Source organism: Ascaphus truei, chromosome 4 (genome assembly GCF_040206685.1).
Source record: "Ascaphus truei isolate aAscTru1 chromosome 4, aAscTru1.hap1, whole genome shotgun sequence".
Lineage (NCBI taxonomy): Eukaryota > Metazoa > Chordata > Amphibia > Anura > Ascaphidae > Ascaphus > Ascaphus truei.
Window position 1 is genome coordinate 278582244 of NC_134486.1, and position 18535 is coordinate 278600778.

At 41.8% G+C, this 18535-nt stretch overlaps 1 protein-coding gene across 3 annotated transcripts in view; it reads right to left on the reverse strand.

The window, feature by feature from the left end:
- ASCC3 (activating signal cointegrator 1 complex subunit 3) overlaps positions 1 to 18535 on the reverse strand; it is an 806286-nt gene that overhangs the window by 761724 nt on the left and 26027 nt on the right. For all 3 annotated transcript variants that reach the window (XM_075597525.1, XM_075597526.1, XM_075597527.1), the window contains 3 exons: positions 12930 to 13079; positions 11854 to 12004; positions 10918 to 11504 (listed from right to left, as the gene is read on the reverse strand). In XM_075597525.1, coding sequence (XP_075453640.1) covers positions 10918 to 11504; positions 11854 to 12004; positions 12930 to 13019 — 828 coding nt within the window. In that variant the 5' untranslated portion in view covers positions 13020 to 13079. The remainder of the gene's footprint in view (positions 1 to 10917; positions 11505 to 11853; positions 12005 to 12929; positions 13080 to 18535) is intronic.

An 18535-nucleotide genomic window follows, 5' to 3' on the forward strand; every position in this document is an offset into this window, starting at 1 on the left:
CTAGCGGCCAAAGCGGACACACTAAGCCACAAAGTGGAGGCCCTAGAGTAGGCCCAATCTTCTGCGGAAGATGAAATCAACCGCCTACACTGGGAAATCAGGGGGCTAAGGGAAAGTGCCGAGGACCAGGAAAATCGCGATCGGCGACAAAACCTCAGGATAAGGTACGTCCCAGAATCGGTTGAACCCGAGCAGCTGCGAGCATACCTGGTAGATTTATTCACATATATAGTACCTGATTTGCCTCCTGATAGAATTGAGATGGATCGTGCCCATCGAGCCCCAAGACCCAGGTCAACAGACCCCAAGAGGACCAGAGACATACTAGTCAGATTCCACTATTATGCCACGAAAGAAAGAATATTAACAGCTAGTCGAGAGAAGGGACATCTCCAATTCCGCAATACGCATATCGAAATTTATAGTGACCTCTCAAGGATGACCGTGGAGAGGAGAAAAGAACTCAACCCCCTCATACAGCAGTTACGAGATAATAAAATAAAGTATCGCTGGGGATTCCCTTTCAAAGTCGTGGTCAATGCGGGAGGAAAGTTCCATACCCTGTCCTACCCGGAGGAGGCACCAAAATTCTTGAGGGGCCTGGGTATCTCACAAACGAACGGAGGATCGGCCCCTGAGGACGTGGCAGAAGACCGGAACCAAAGGCTGCCAGAAAAAATGCCACGGGCCTCGCAGAGGCTGGCTACCCAACGGGACCAGACGGGGGGAGACTGAGAGGCATGACCCGAAGATGTGGCCTGAGCCGGCGAGACCTAGGGATCTGGGTCACCCCCCGCTCCCTTTCGTCCCACTCCCACGGCTGCATAAAGGCTACGACCCATCGGGCTGCTCCCCCCGGCGACTCCCCCCTTACCTGCTGCTTGAAGCGAGCATCGCCAGACGGAGCCTGGGCGTCCGCCATCTTGCTTCGCCAGGAGGAGGCGGCGATCTCCCCGGACTGATGAGAGGTATCCCGAGCTGGAGACGCGGAGCGCTGGGACGGAGTCCAGTATCCACAACCGGAGAGTTGGCGTCCTACCGGCGAGACATTGGGGGGGGGGTGCTGTTGTTGGGGTGGGGGGTGTTGGGGGGAGGGGGGAGGTCGCTCTGTCGGCGTCCGGCGAGCCAGATGCGGCTGCGGTTTCAGAAAGAAATAACGGGAACGCCCAAAAGAAGAAACACTAGGGGGCACAGATTGTATAGAGGGTTGCATGTGATTTTAGATATATATACCATGCAAAAGTTGTTCAGGAATCTGTGCTATAACCAGGGATCTAACAAGTATACAACCAAATGTTACACCTCATTACGCACTATATAACCATTAGGTTGCGATAAGCCTACTCAACGCAGCAGCAGCCACACATAGGAGGGAAAAAGCTGCTATTGATACAGCAGCGCCACCTAGTGCCACGCTTAAGATATCCCTAGTGCAATCAAAAGGCTCCTGCAGTTAAGAGAGATAGATGGGTAATAACTTCTCAACTATGGAATGGTTCCACATACAATGCAAGGCGATAATATCCAGATGATCCCTCTCCCTCCACCCCGCGCCCCCCTGCGCCGATTGCTCCTCCTCTCTCATATCCCTCCCCTCACCCTCCCTCCCTGCTTCCCCCCACCCCCCCACCCCTCTCCCCTGACCATCTCCGCCCCTTCCACCACCACCCTCCCCTTCTCTCCCCCTTCCCCTCCCCTCTCATTCTCCTCCCCTCCCCCTTCCTCCCCTCCCCCCCCCTTCCTCCCCTCCCCCTCCTCCCCCCTGGAAGGTCCCAGGACAATAGAATTACGAGACTCGTGTCCCAGGTCCCACTCCCCGATGTTCAGACAACCTTTTGGCCCTTGCTGCCAAACAAGAGGTCTCCAAACCACATCAACAGGGTAATATAGAGAAGTTAACCAGGAAACTCAAAATGAGTAACCCTGACGTTTTAAAGTTAAATCAGTTAAATGTCTTTTACTATGATTGGATTCATTGTTGTCTTCTTTGTAGGAGGGCTCTCTGACCTCCCTGATGGCTTTCAGGATGCGGTATTCAGGGAAGTCTTCCAAAGGCAATATGCCTACCACCCCCATCCTTAGCGAGATGAGGGTAGCTAAAACTGGGCTCTTAAATAGCCCACTCTCTTTTCTATTTCTATCTCTCTCTTTCCTCCTCTTACCTCTACCCCCCACCCAACTCTCCTGTGTCTCCCCAGCTACTTCCACCAACAGGAGGAACACAAAAAGTCCGCACAGAACTAAAGTCAACACATACCAGGCACTGTCCATGAAAATGCTTGAAATAAAAATAAAAATAAAATATGTCCTTTTGTCCATACACACCCAGCAGGGGCAAACACAGAAGCAGACGAGAAGAAACCACAACAACCACAGCTGCACAAAGACACCATACAAGCTTTACAATAAGAGACGAACACGTACGCAGACGACTAGGGCCCCCAGAAACCAAGACTCCACAAAAATGCCACTCAGCAGACAAGACAAGGTATGACTGTAGAGACGCCCACCACCTTGGAAAAGTGGAGGGACAGACAGAAGCCCTGAAATACCATCCAGGTAACAATGGCCCATAACACAACACTTAAACTAATATCCCTAAATGTCAGAGGACTAAACTCAGTACTTAAAAGAAAGCTCGCTCTTCAGGAGCTCAAAAAGACAAAGGGAGACATCCTGTTTTTGCAAGAAACTCACTTTAACACGACAACCCCCCCAATACCTTCCAGAGGTACTACCCTCAGACCTACTATGCATCCAGCCCCACCAAAAAGAGGGGAGTAGCTATCCTGTTCAAACAAAATGTTAAATTTTCTTTAAAAAAAGAAACTGCAGATCCGGAAGGCAGATTCCTTATCTTACAGGGCACCTTGTCCGGTGTGGATATTACCATGGTCAATATATACGCCCCAAACGAGGCCCAAGCTGACTTCCTGAGAGACCTTTGTGACAGCCTAGCCCCCCAGCCTAGAACTACACTGTAGTTGGCTGGAGACCTAAATATGCTTGTAGACCCTGAACAGGACAGGAAGAGCACACTAGACACCCCCCTCCCTCGTACTACAGAGAAAGGGAATTCCGAAACATACTGAAAGAGTTCGCATTGATAGATATCTGGCGAGCACAGCACCAGGGTCAGAGGGACTACTCCTACTTCTCCCCCCCGCACCAGACCTACTCAAGGATTGATTATTTTCAGGGTACTAAAGATATCTTCCAGGCAACCTCCCAGTCAGACATAGGATCAATATCCTGGTCGGACCACGCCCCGGTCTCACTGATGCTCTCCCTCCCCTTCTATAAAAATAGCCAATACAATTGGAAACTAAACGATTCTCTGCTAAACCAACCAGATGTAGAAATAGAAATCAAACAAAAACTCAGAGAATACTTTACACTGAACAAGGGCTCCGTAGAGTCATCAGCGATGCTATGGGAGGCCCATAAGGCCACAATCAGAGGGAATATCATTTCCATAGCCTCATACAAGAAAAAAGTACGACAGAAATTGTACAACGAATTGGCGGAAAAAGTCCAACTATTAGAACAAAAGCATAAAACTATTCCCTCAAAAAAATTACTCAAAATATTAGATAAAGCCAGATCTGAACTCAAACAGATACAAATCGATGAGGTGGAGAGGGCGCTGCGGTGGACCAGGCAAAAATACTACGATAAAGGGAATAAGGCCGACCGGTTATTAGCATCCAAGTTAAGAGGTCTGAGAACTAAAGCCCAAGTAACAGTTATACAAACAAAGACAGACGCCAAAACATATTGCGAGAAACAGATAGCAGCCGAATTCTCAGACTTCTACTCTAAATTATATAATCTAAAGTTCCCAAAAAATAGATCCTCTAACGAGGAAGCTATAGCCAAATATTTAGACTCATGTAAACTTCCAAGCCTCTCAGAAGGGGATCTTGCAGAACTAAACAAAGAAATCTCGCAAGAGGAGCTCTTAGATGCCATCTCCCAACTAAAACCTAGCAAAACGCCAGGCCCAGATGGGTTCTCCAATCAATATTATAAGACATTCAAACTAATTCTAGCTCCATACCTTCTTGATATGTTCAATGAGTTTCTGGAGGGAACAGCCATCCCAGCATCTATGTCTAAGACCAATCTAGCAGTCATACCAAAGGAAGGGAGAGACCCACTACAGTGCGGTAGTTATCGCCCCATAGCCCTCCTTAATTCGGACCTAAAACTCTTCAGTAAAAATTTGGCCAACAGATTAACCCCCATACTCACAAGCCTAATACACATAGATCAAGTCGGGTTTATTTCCGGCAGGCAGGCCTCAGATAATACTAGGAAAATCATTAACATAATCGACCATGTACATCTCTCATCCATGAAGGCCATCCTATTGAGTCTAGATGCGGAAAAAGCATTCGATAGGATCAGATGGGACTTTTTGGATCAAACATTAATCAAATTCGGATTTACGGGCCATTACCTGGCAGGGATCAGGGCCCTGTACAAAAGTCCCACGGCAGTCGTGAAACTCCCAGGAGGAGACGCAAGCCCTATAAACATTAAGAATGGTACTCGACAGGGATGCCCCTTGTCTCCGCTTTTATTTGCTCTCTCTATCGAGCCCTTGGCAGCAACAATTAGAGAGGATAAAAATATAAATGGTATTGAAATTGGGGGGACAAACTATAAGATATCCCTCTTTGCTGACGACATTATCCTGACTCTAGTCAACCCCTTGACCTCACTCCCGAATTTACACTCACAATTAGACAAATTCAGCAAAAAATCTCGGGATACAAAACTAATATGGATAAGTCGGAAGCACTAAATATATCCCTACCCCACCCCGAGGTCAAATTACTCCAAATAAACTTCAATTATAGGTGGAGCTCCACAAAAATCAAATATCTAGGAATACAAATAACACGGGAGTACAAAACATTATTTCAATACAATTACCCACCCCTATTTGAGAGGCTAAAAAAAGACCTTCAGAGCTGGAATGGATATCAGATATCTTGGCTAGGAAGAATAGCCACGGTATAAATGAATATCCTACCAAGACTTCTATATTACTTCCAGACTCTCCCTATCGATATCCCACTAGGGGAATTCAAAAATATGCAAAACAAAATCTTCCAATTTATTTGGCAAAATAAAAGACCAAGAGTAGCTAGAACTATCTTGCTAGCACCAAAGGAAAGCGGAGGCTTGGCAGTCCCGGATATCATGAAATACTATTTGGCAGCCCAACTCAAGCAAGTTATAATGTGGAACAACGAACCAACCACAAGCTGTTGGATTGGGATTGAGTCTGCCTATGCGAGACCTCTCTCACTCCCGGCCACACCCTGTGGACCGAGAGGGGTAGGGAGACCTTCTCGGAAACATTAAAGCTGGGAGCAATGAAATGTACATGGAGAATATGGTCTAAAAATAAAGACAAGTATAGCCTAATGACCTCGCCCTCACAACTAACGCCCATATTTAACAACCCGGAGTTCCTCCCAGGCTGGTTCCCACAGAGACTCAGTGAATTTAAAAAGTTAAAGATAATGGTAGCAGAGCAGTTTATAGGAAACGGAAAGATCCTATCGATTCAGGAACTAGAGAAAAAACACCAAACAGTGAACCTGCCAATATTTGGCTTCCTGCAGATCAGGCACTACTTGCAAACTCTTTCCATAGAATTAACATTCCAACCATTAACAAATTTTGAGCGCCTATGCAGGAAAGGATATTACTGTAAGGGGTTGATCTCGGAAGTGTATCTGGGTCTGGCAAGAACAGCAGGTTGTTCCCAACACAATTATATGCTCAAATGGGCGGAAGATTTGAACCTAGAGATCGATAGGGAAGACTGGGAGGATATCTGGGAGGCAGCTTCCAAAAACATCAATATGCACCACCACCAAAGAGAATATCTATAAAATTCTATTTCAATGGTACTTAACCCCGAGTAGGTTGAGCCAGATCTTCCCCGGGACCCCAGATTTGTGCTGGAGGGGATGCGGACAAAGAGGAGATATGGCTCACATCTGGTGGAATTGTCCAAAGATTCAGGTGTTCTGTGTTATGATCAAATCATTAATCCGAGAATACCTGGGGGTGGAGATTGAGATGGACCCGCTGACCATGGTGCTGGCTAAACCAATTGACGAGCTAGAGACGGCAGAAAGCAGAATGACAATACACGTACTCACGGCAGCTCGTTGTTGTGTGGCAGCTGCCTGGAAAAAAATAAACCCACCATCCAAACAGACACTACTACGAAGACTCCGTGAAATAAAGTCAATGGAGCTCCTTACTGCAAAACTTGCCCAAAAAATGGACAAGTTCCACAAGACATGGGAAATATGGCCAGGTGTATAACGGACTACTATGAAAGCAGTTGGAAAAAGTTAAATTGTTGGTTGGGCTGGTCCCCCCTACCCCCATCCCCCACCCCTCCTCTCCCTCCCCCCACACCCCTCCTCTCCCTCCCCAACCCTACTCTCCCTCCCCTCTTCTTTCACCTCTCTCTTTCTCCCCCCATCTTCTCTTCTTTTCTTTCTCTTTTGACAATAAAAGATGCACACAAAGAAGCGGCCGCTTCCATGTTAATGTACCTAATGGGGGAGTATGTGAATAAGTAATACTTAACACAGTTAGTTACATGCTTAACTTAAACTGGAACAACGTTTCGTGAATACCTACTGTGATGTACGCAACGGTCAGAACTCCTCCAATGTATGTATATCAAAATGTATGATATGTGTGTATTCTGTGAAAAACAATAAAAAAAATTGAAACAAAAAAAAAAACATAGAGAGAGAAAGATTTGAGGAGATTGTGGGATGTGGTTAAATTGGATAGGATCAAAACATTCTAGGAAATAAAGGTAGAGTTTGATATACCAGATCTGCATTTATACCAATATTTTCAGATAAGGCACTATGCTACTTCAATACAACTCACACAGGATATTTTTAGACCTCTGACAATTTTTGAGAATCTATACTCAACAAGTGAATATCGTAAAGGCACTATAGCACAAATTGTCTGAAATCCTGATCACAGAAAGTGGAGCAACTAAGTAAAAACACTCTAGACTGGGAAAACGATATTGGGTGACCACTAGAGAGGGCAGAGTGGCTAGAGATATGAGAAATCAGCAAGAGAGTCCAGGTGCTCGGCATGCCAGGAAATCAAACTTAATAGATGGTATTACACCCGAGCCAGACTCCACTCTTTTGTTCCCAGCCACCTACCCTTTGTGTTGGTGTAACTGCGGCCAAATAGGCTTGTTTAAACACATTTGGTGGGCCTGCCCTAAAATAGCACTATTCTAGAGAAAAATGAAAAAGCTAATCAAGAGAATTAAGGGACTGGATTGTCCTTGGAATAGAGACAGTACTAATTTTAAATCCCAATAGAGGACTTAGAGAGGAATACAGAAACTATTTATACATATCCTTTCCTCAGCCAAAGCAGTAATAGCTAGAAATTGGAAACAGGTCAACCCCCCAACAATGACTGAAGTAAAAAATAAAATAAATTATATTATGGTAATGGAAAAACTTACCAGTTTAATTCAGGATAGATACGAAGGTTATCTGAAGATATGGGTGGCATGTATGATATATTGGGAAGCAAATGTTTAAAGAATCAATATTTGTTTTCTTTTCAACACAACACTATGTGACTGTAATATGAATCATGCCAAAAAGCAAATGCAAGTGTAACAAAGTATAAATGGTTGTACTGAAAATAAAAGAAAAGTTGGAAATGTATCCCCCACCTCTTTTTCTTTTGTACCCTCCCCCCCACCCTATATATAACTTGTGAAAAGAGCGCAACAAATACAATAAAAAAAAAAAAAAAAAAAAAAAAAAAAAAAGGGAAAGGCCATTAATTTCTCATACTCAACTGTACTAGTCAACCAATCAGTTCCAGTTTCCTTCAAGTTAACACTTTTGTTGGCTTAAATAATTCATTCTACATACATACCATCTTATAGGTATATCTACTGTAGGAGGGGAGAACAAAAAAAAAGGAAGTACAATCTGACCTGTGTTTACTCTACCAGTACATACCAGTCAGTCAGTTCTAGTTGGGGTTCCTGCAATATTTTTTAGGTAGTAAGACCACGGTGTGTGTGCATCATTTTTTTGGCTACATTTACAAATGCTAAATTTGCCAAGTTTACACATGTAAAAATGTAATAAAAAATAAAATATAAAAATACATAGAAAGCAAAAAAAACAATTACAGGCATACCCCGCATTAACGTACGCAATGGGACCGGAGCATGTATGTAAAGCGAAAATGTACTTAAAGTGAAGCACTACCTTTTCCCACTTATTGATGCATGTACTGTACTGCAATCGTTATATATGTGCATAACTGATGTAAATAACGCATTTGTAACAGGCTCTATAGTCTCCCCGCTTGCGCACAGCTTCGGTACAGGTAGGGAGCCGGTATTGCTGTTCAGGACGTTCTGACAGGCGCAAGCGTGAGCTGCCGTTTGCCTATTGGGCGATATGTACTTACTCGCGAGTGTACTTAAAGTGAGTGTACTTAAAGCGGGGTATGCCTGTATAGTTTTTCATTAGGACTTTGCTTCAAATTCACATTTCCCACGGTAATCAAAACTGTTTTTTTAATGTATATTTTTATGAGTTTTGACTAAACAAAATCAAATTTAAAACCACACCAAAACACAAGGTCAAGTGCACATGTCAGGTTCAGAAGTACCAGCTTTTTAAGACTGTTTGGCCTAATATTATTCCAGCTCCAAGAACTTCATCAGTTTGGAAAATTACCATTTTTTAATATCTCTTGTTCAATGGAACAATTGGTGGGTCACCCTTGAGCCAACACTCTTTAATGCTATTCATGCTATTGCCTCTTTACGACCTCCCTCCAACATTCAGTTTGACATACAGAGAAGCACGCTCTACTGTTCCAATAATAAAAATGTACATATTCACTAATTCCAGAAGGCTGGATCACATGCTCACTGCACAGTGTGAGACATTCTAATTACAGTCTTGTTGCTTTCTAAAGTTAAATATTTGTTGAAGAGTTTTGTCAGAACCAACCAGACAGATATAGTAAAGCCTAAACGTTGCCCCATTAATGAGGATATTTTGTCGTTTAAAAAAATAAATAATAGGTAAATTAATAGCACATGGATGTTAAAACTATACAACATAGTTAACTAGTCCAGGCGTGTAGTTCTGACTCGTACAATTTATTGATGCCATTTATAAAGCCGTAATGGTCTCAGAATCCTGACCGTTCCCATGATGGCTTTTTAAAATGAATCTGGCAGAAGGTTAAGCAACAACATTTGCATCTCACTTGCTTATCGTAATATATCATGGCTTCTAAAAGATCGACATTAAGCCACATATGCCAGGAGGCAGAACACAGCTAGACAAATGCACTAACAAGGAGCAGCTTAGTGGTAATAACATCAACCTTTGAAATAGTTGAACCTGGGTCTAATCTCAGCATAAGGTCTTCCAGAGAGAATAGGCAAGTTACTTTATACAGTATACCTCTGATGCCGGTAGGCCCCAAAAACCTGACTGTGAAATCATCAGGTAGGTATTCATAGGCTAGACATACTGTACACTGACAAGAGTTGCAATTAAGATGGCATGATTACATTGAAAAAAAGGAACGTATCAAAATGTAGATATTAGATGTGTTGCATGCCAAAGTGTTTTCACTGCATTGTAATTCCAATTTAGGCTGCAAAGTGGGACAAGCGTTATAAATACCAATGTAACAAGTAAACTAGTTTCCACAATAGGTAAAAAATAGTTTGATTTCAAATTCAATCGAATAACATACAGAGCGCATTGTTTTTGGTGAAGGGCTATACAGTAAATAACAGAAGATAAGAAAAATAAAAGAGCGGCGCCGAACCAATTACACAATGTAAATGAGATATAATCAAAATAAATAAAATCAATACGTATAGTCCCGCAGCTAGAGTCCAAGGAGGTTATTCAAACTCCTCCACAAAAGAACGTTTAAGAAGAAATAGAGTCCTCCAGTGCGGGGTTTTATGTCTTCATCTCCAATGTATATGTATGAGAGAAAAAGAAGAAAAACACATACCCCAAACAAGTGGTGTAATATAGGTAGGTATCACTTTAAAGGACAAAAAAGGCTGAGGATAGAGAACTTGACACTTGCCTGTGCTTAGTTCCCACTAGGTGTACTCCTCCACATTACCTTCAGTGGTGTCTTAAGAATAGAGAGGAGAAGGACATGGCATAATAACGTTTTATTCACAATAAACCTTTTATCTTTATTTATTTTAATTGTGAATAAAACGTTATTATGCCATGTCCTTCTCCTCTCTATTCTTAAGACACCACTGAAGGTAATGTGGAGGAGTACACCTAGTGGGAACTAAGCACAGGCAAGTGTCAAGTTCTCTAGCCTCAGCCTTTTTTGTCCTTTAAAGTGATACCTACCTATATTACACCACTTGTTTGTGGTATGTGTTTTTCTTCTTTTTCTCTCATACATATACATTGGAGATGAAGACATAAAACCCCGCACTGGAGGACTCTATTTCTTCTTAAAGTAAATAACAGAACACTGCAGTGCTTCCAAATTCTTACTGCTTCCCATTGAAATATGCAAAATCAGTGCATAAAATAAAATAGTGGTGTGAAACACGTTTTTGGTCTTGAGTATATCAAGACATGTTAAATCCTGTAGCTGCTGAAGAGCAAAATAAGTCAGCTCATGTGAAAATTCATTATGCTTTCAGAGAAGCAGCACACTGTTGCATTGGGGCCAGTTCATAGGCAAAGGACTTAGAATTCTATGTGGAGCCTGTTCAATATGATACACCAGAGAGAACATTTAAATCTGGGCATCTGTTGCATGCACAAATAAATTAAAAGGGAATTAGGATCCACGCACCTCATTCTGAAGCTCGTCGTTGATTTTGGCAGAAGCAAGCATTTCAAATAAAGTGACACACAAGTCATCTACAGTGGGGCCTCCTGAGGTGCTCTGTAAGGTGCGAAGAACATACTTCTCCACTTCACTGCGTAAAAAAGATCCATCGTCCTCATCCTCGTAAGATTTGTGGCTTGTCTGGGAAGCAGATGTGCTGTGAAAACGGTCCATGTGGCTATTTTGAAATTTACTAAAATCCAAACTTATGTTATTTTCTGTTTCAATATCTCCGTTTACTGGCATTTCCTCAGCCTCTTCTAAATCATACATGTCAAAAGAGAACACCACATTTTTACCAAAGCACACTCCGTCCTCTCCACCTTTTCCTTGAAACAGTAGCACAAGTGTCTGAAGTTGTTCCTGATTAAACTGTGACACAATTCTATATGTGGCATTACAAACTGCTGTAGCGGAAGATGATGGAAATGGACCAAACATCTGTTTGATGGCTTTGGTGTCATCGTGACCAACACTTTCCTTATCGTGGAAGATCTTGAAGAGGAAAACAGCTCCACTTTCAATTGCCTCTTGTCCATGGTCAGATCCAACTGCATGGAAGCAAAGAAATTATTTTGGTACATACATTTCTGACTTAAAACTGTTTGGAAAATGAAGGTGCCATCTCACCTGTAATAGTTTAAACCTTTCACTTCAAAATCACATGCACTACAATAAAGATGACAACCTGGGAAAATTACTACCCGAAAGTCCCCCTTATGTAAATGTTTAAGGCTGAATTATTGAGCCAAGCATCAGTTGATTGAAATTCACTTGCTGCAGAACAAAATCAGCTGAGGTTCTGTTCTAACCCTGCCTACCCAGGTGAAAAATTACCAAATGAAATTCACAGCACATCATGAATTTCATAGAATTTGTCTTTAACAAAAAGTAATTTACCGATCTGTTTTGCAGCCTGTAATATTTCTTTTAGGTCCTCATTTATTGCTTCGTGTTCCTTCTTGTCCACAATGCCAGTGACAAATTGAATTATTTTCTTCCAAGTAAGGTCAGACTCCAAAACTTGTTGACGCAACTTCGATCTTTTGTTCTGTGAAATGAGAACAGAACGGTTAGTAGAGATGCAGCTCTTCAAACAGCTTCAGAATTAAATGTTTCTCGAGCAAATACAGTATGCAATCAAACAGAATGGGAATGCTTACGATCATGATCAGCATTACATTTAAAAACAACAGAGCACATTAGACTACCAGGGCAATTGGGGAATTCGACGTAGCACAAAACATTTATCGAAAAAGAACAACAAATATGGGGAACATACCCATCAAATCTATATTTCAAAAGGGGAATATATTTTGGCAATGTGCGTCAGGTGTAGTGCAGTGTGTTAAGCAGTAATTATATTTTCTCAACAGCTGTGGAGTAGGTTGGGCAAGTTTTTGAAAAATGTATTACTATGACTCACAATTTTAAAATAAAAAGCAAAAAAGTACATATAGTCAGGATGAGAGAATTAAACAAGGGGGTAAACACAGACAAGGGTATCCCTGCCCTAGTGAGTTTATTCCCCCGTTTATCTGTTCCACCCACAAACATATTTTCTAATATTTGACTTCCCACGAGAATTATGGGAGGGATTCATCAAGCTCCGATAACTGGAGCGTGAATGTAGTTTACTTGAATAAAAGTTTGATACCCATTATCGGAGCTTCATGAATCCCTATGACAAACCCTTCTTCTTAAAACATAACTGAGAATTATCAATATTGGTAGAGGTAAATTTTGTCTAAGGAGCATCAAGATTAAAAAAAAAAATAATCACAAGTACAGTATTTGGACATTGATACCATAATCAATAAAGGAGTTGTCATTGCAACCATTTAATTAACAAATCCCAAGAAGTAGAGTAGCTAGGATTGCAACTTTAAAAGCTGGTCATCACCTATACATAAACACACTGGGATCTGAGTCATTCAGAATTTGTAGCTCTTTGAGTACTGTATAAAACATTTTACCATCAAGTCTGTCGAGTTTCCCCTGTAATCATCTTGTTTGGTGACATTTGAAAAGGAGCGCAGTGCTCCTGTGAGACGCGGTAAAACCATCTCTTTTTTATTCAGTGATCCATAGGATGAAAAATGAGATTCTGCTCCAACTTGCAAGATCTAAAATGAAAAAAAAAAAAAAAAAAGATTTATTGGAAGGAAAAAAAAAAAAAGTGTCTTGAAATAAAGCTACCTTTGTACAAACAGGAAAAAAACACAGGCAAAATGTGGCTTAAACATTCTGTCCTTATGGTATTTTAGGTCATCTTAAAAGATTTAGTAGTAAAGGGACAATATCAAACAAGTCCTGTCAAAAAATGCAATACTTTGAACTTCTTACTTTAAAAATGAGATGTGTATTTATGGTTCCCTGAAATTGTATTAGGAAATACTATGATGCTTATTTTACTATACAAAGGAATTTCAAATTCAATGACTTGCAAAGAGAACAGAAGCTTTAAATAAAGATAAATTCTAATAAAGTGTGTGTGTGTGTGTGTGTGTGTGTGTGTGTGTGTGTGTGTGTGTGTGTGTGTGTGTGTGTGTGTGTGTATATATAAATAACGCTAGTAGACACCACATTTCTTAAAATTAATTTTGCATCAATGCCAAAAATGAACTCTTTGCATTAAATACAAAATAAAGCTTTTAAAATAAATAAATATAGGGTTATGAATGTGAGTTTCTTCAGCACTAAAAAGGTGACCATTATAGTATGTGATAGAGGCCTGAAAATTATAGGGAGTTCAAAGCAAAATACATTTCCCATAAATAAAATAAATGTACTTATTTTGGAACAAAATCATTATTTCCCACAAGAGAAATGTCAGCCAGTGTATACACACAAAAAATGAAAACATCTATACTGTTCAGAAACAACAAGACACCATTTATTTTTCATCATTTCTTGCAAAAACCACACAATTTTCATAAAAATCAGCAATTATATCTGTCACAGCACCTTAACAGATTACCAAATAATTCTTAAAAGTAATGAATATTGATTTAATTTAGTGACGGCATAATGACCTCAAGTACATAGTTATAAAATGGTGTTTAGCAAAGCACGTTATAAAGTGCTTGGGGCCCAGCAAGAGCTATGGTCCAAAACTCTTACATCAAATGTTTCCCGATAAAGGATGGTCGCTTGGAGGATTGGAGAGAAAAAAATAATAATAATACATTTGTAAAACATATCGTTCAGAAGCTGGAGCAGCTAGATCAACGCATGATCAATTATGCAATTAGACAGTGTCTTTCAGCAGAAGGACATTTTGAACATACTTTGAACTCAAATTGTAGTAGTCTTAGTATTTCAGATTAAATTACAACAGTTTAGCACATTTACGAACTACGAAATAAGAGAAAATGTATTGTCAATTTACCATCATTTTCTTTTCCTGGAACCATGTGGCAGTGGACATCATAGGGTTAACCATCTTTAGCTTGAGTAGGACAGGAAATGGAATTCTGAAGATGGTACCATAAAAAAAGGTCCCACCAACCGCCTCTAGGTAGTGTTTAGTTTCACCAATAGCTGAAGAATACAACTGATATCTTAGGAAAAATAGTTCCCCTCCCTATGTTCCCACTGCCATATGACTCCAGGAAAACAAAAATGACGGTAGGTTGGCAATAATCTCCATTCCCTGTGGCAGTCAGCACCGTAGGGACATACCCAAGCACTACTACAAGGGGGAGATAAGGAATAACCAATATTAGGTTGTGTATTTTTTTACATTTTTTTTAAACCTGTATATTTTCCAAAATACAAAATGGGAATAAGGAGGAGGGATAACAGAAAAGAAAGGAGGTGGGGGGGGGGGGGGTAGGGAGACGGGAAACAGTTTCTGTTGTACAATCATTCTGTCTATTGGGGCGCAGATCAAACCAATATAAGTTTTAACATTTATTTTGACACTACAGACTGCAGAGCTTTACACCAACGATTTGCGTCAGCTGAGGCCTCAATGTCCAGTCAACAGTATTTCATTAACATATCAAAGGATGACCATACGTCTGCCTTGCAGATGTGTAGGAGATGCTTGTGAATTAAATGCCTCTGACGTGGCGCCATGACCTTTGTTTAATGAGTCTCTAGATTTAATGGCAGATTATCCCCTTTCTGTTCATAGGCTTTCCTTATACATGACAAGATCTATCGGGGATATTGTCGGCTTGGATCCTCTTTGTCCAGTCCTAGATCCTTCTGGGAGGATAAACAGCCTGACAGACTATCTGGTTGAGACAGGTTTTTAAACCTCTCACCACATCGAAATAGAAGCACTTTTTTTTTTCTTCCTGTATTTGGGCAAAATGAGGGAATTACAAGCTCCCGGTTAATATGAAATGGGGATACAACTTTAGTTATGAAATGGTAAATTGCCGCATTACTGTCTTAAACTGAAGAATGGCAATTAATGGTTCCTTGCAAGATGGACACAATTCCAAGTGACAAAGGCGCTTCAGCACTGAATCCCTTCAATATGTATACATAAAACAGGACTGGATAAGGATATGGATAAACTGCTTATAAGTAGAAAAGTCCCCAGGTGGGCCAATACTCCCTGAAGGGTAAGATGTAAGGCTAAAAAAAAAACATCAAACCCTCATTGGGATGGTCCCTGGACTCACATTGAGTAATCATGAATAAGAAAGTACTCACAGAAATCTCTTAATCCTGAAGTCCTGGTAAGCGTGCAGCCTGGAGTAGAGGTAAATCTGAGAAAAAAGGTGATTCTGGCGCAACAGCCAAAAGTGGGTCCCAAACAAGTAGTATTAAAAATATACCTTTATTGATCCATCTAAAAAGGTGGAGGCACTCACCCTCCAACGCGTTTCGTGTTAAAAACACTTTATCAAGGAGTATTCCATAGAGGTAAATATGAGGACTTGAGCTTTCTTTCCACAGCGCCGAGATGCATATGTGGCTATACGGGGAGGTTTTGGCACTTCAGGATTGTTCGGAGCGCTTGGGGGCGTGTCTGAGGGGAGCGTGATGACATCACGTAATGTGGGCAGAGCTACGTCGTTACCTATGGCACGAAAATGGGCGATTTGAATGGGTATATAAGGAAGTAGGTTTATGATCATGTATACTCCTTGATAAAGTGTTTTTAAAACGAAACGCGTAGGAGGGTGAGTGCCTCCACTTTTTTAGATGGATCAATAAAGGTATATTTTTAATACTACTCGTTTGGGACCCACTTTTGGCTGTTGCACCAGAATCACCTTTTTTCTCAGATTTACCTTGCAAGATGGAGCTTGCAGTTGCCCCACTCTTCTTGCTGATGTTATGGCAAAGTGGAAAACGGTTTTCCATGACAACAGCTTCAAAGACATCTGGTGTAATGGTTCAAAGGGATGTTCTGTAAGAGCTTCTAGAACCAGAGAGAGGTCCCATGAAGGAATTTTATACCCGACTGGCCCCAATCGTTTGACTTTATGTAGAACACAAAAAGCTATCTACAAAAGGAGGGGAGGGAACAGTTTGCAATAAACAAATTATGAGGCTAGGTTTCTTTCTAGCTGGCTCAACAATGCAGATACTAGCAATTTAATTAACTCAGGTCTCTCAAGAATCCTTCTTGTAAGAACTCTGCTAGCACCACAGAGGTTAGTGCGAAGAATTGTGTTTTTGTCTTGCACACCAGTCCCTGAAGTAAAGCCCCACACTGTAATACAGTTAAAGTTTACTTTTTCCTTGCTTCCAAAAAGGGTCGGTATAGTCACCTGGAGCACCCTTTGTCTTTCAGGATTTGACATTCAATCTCAATCTCCAGGCCACCAAGGCTAGTTGCTTCGGGTGTGGATGATTCACAGGGCCTTGATATAGGTGATATCCAATTTCCTTAATTCCGCTATTAAAAGGTGCTTGCATCTTTATGTATGTTCTTGGTAAAGATGCCAAATCAAAATGGAAGAGACGTGTACTGGTAATACTTGTGATTTACCGAGAACCTGCTAAACTTCTGATGTTTCCTCACTGTTAAAATGTGCAAGTAGGCGTCCTTGAGGTCTATTGATAACATTCAATCATAGGATTTTACTTCTTGGATGATGGTGTACTGTGAAAGCAATTTTAACTTTCAGGTAAGTATTTAGACCATATTGGTCTAGAACTGCTCTGAGTCCTCCCCGACCCCTTTCTTACCAGAAATATCCTGGAATAAATTCCTGTTAATTTGTTCTTTAGGTATTCTTATCACCTTTTCCCAAAGTAGGGCTCTTAAAATTATACTATTTCCTCTGTTTCTTCTTTTGTATGAGGACGTCTTGGTTCTAAAGATGTCCTTCTTTGTGAAACTTTTGAATTCCCGGTGGTATCCATATTAAAGGATTTGAAGTACTTGCTTGTCTTCTATTGATCGAGTCCAGGCAGCCCTGAATTGGATAGTCTTCCTCCAACTGGTGACTGCTGGACTCCTCGATCTTCATGCAAATTTACCTCTGGCAAATGCAGGTCTCCCTCTGGGGCCAAGAAAAAGACTGCTTTGTCCACCTATTCATGATATTTTGCTGAGGAAAATGGTCTTCCCCAGACAATATGACCTTGCAGCTCCATATTGTTCTTTCTAACCAACTTGTTCTCCTTTCCTGAGGTACAACAAAATAGAAATACTTTTTCCTCCTGAGGCTTTGGATATAACAGTATCCAATGTTTCCCTATAGAGAAATTCTCCCTCTGAGGGTAATGTGCATACATTATTCATTTAATTGGAGTCCACCACCCTGTGCCTAAACCACAGGGCTCTTTTTGTCACCACTAAAAGAACCATTGATCTTGCTGCTAATTTCACTGCACCTAGTGATGCTTTGACAATAGGTCAGCTGCCACAGCTTGTTCCCTAGTTACCTGTTCTAGCTGCGTCCCACAGGAAGTGTGGTGACAATAAATACATTTAGTCCTGCATAAGGAACACTTTCCATCACTCATAAGGCCGAGTCCATAGAAGGACAGGCCGCGCTGAGCCGTGCGGATGCTCAGCGCTGAGCCCCTGCATCCTCAATGAGGATGCCTTGAGAGGGGGCTCACGCGAGCGTCCACATGCGTGCGGAGGCTTTGGAATTTTCAGCCGACAGCCAAGCTGTTTTTCAGCGCGCTGTCGGCTGAAAACATCCAATCAGCCTGAAGCAGCGTCAAAGTCACGGCGCCGTGACGTCGGCGCCGTGACGTCAGTGCGTCGCGGGCGATTGGCCCAGCGATGTCACTGCCCCGCCTCCAACCACCTCCCCCCAGCTCCCTTCGCGCACGCTGGCTCGCCTGCAAGTCCGTGGAATCGCGCTGACTTAAGCAGTCGAGCCTCAGCGTTAGCGCGCCTCCGCTCTCCTGAAGCCTCTATGGCCCCGGCCTAACTAGGGACTAGCCCTGTTTTGGGCAGAGATCCTTATTTTGTAGCAGACTCCTTGCCAACCTCTAATATTCTCCTATAGCTTCCTGCAGCCGATTTGTATTCTTCTCTAGACAGAGCCGAGTGGCCCTTAAAATCGGAGACGGTCGCTCCTCTGAATTCATTGTCAGACCTGTAACCAGTGCGCTGCAGCAGTCTATGCACAGGAGTGTGCTTTGGTGTGCG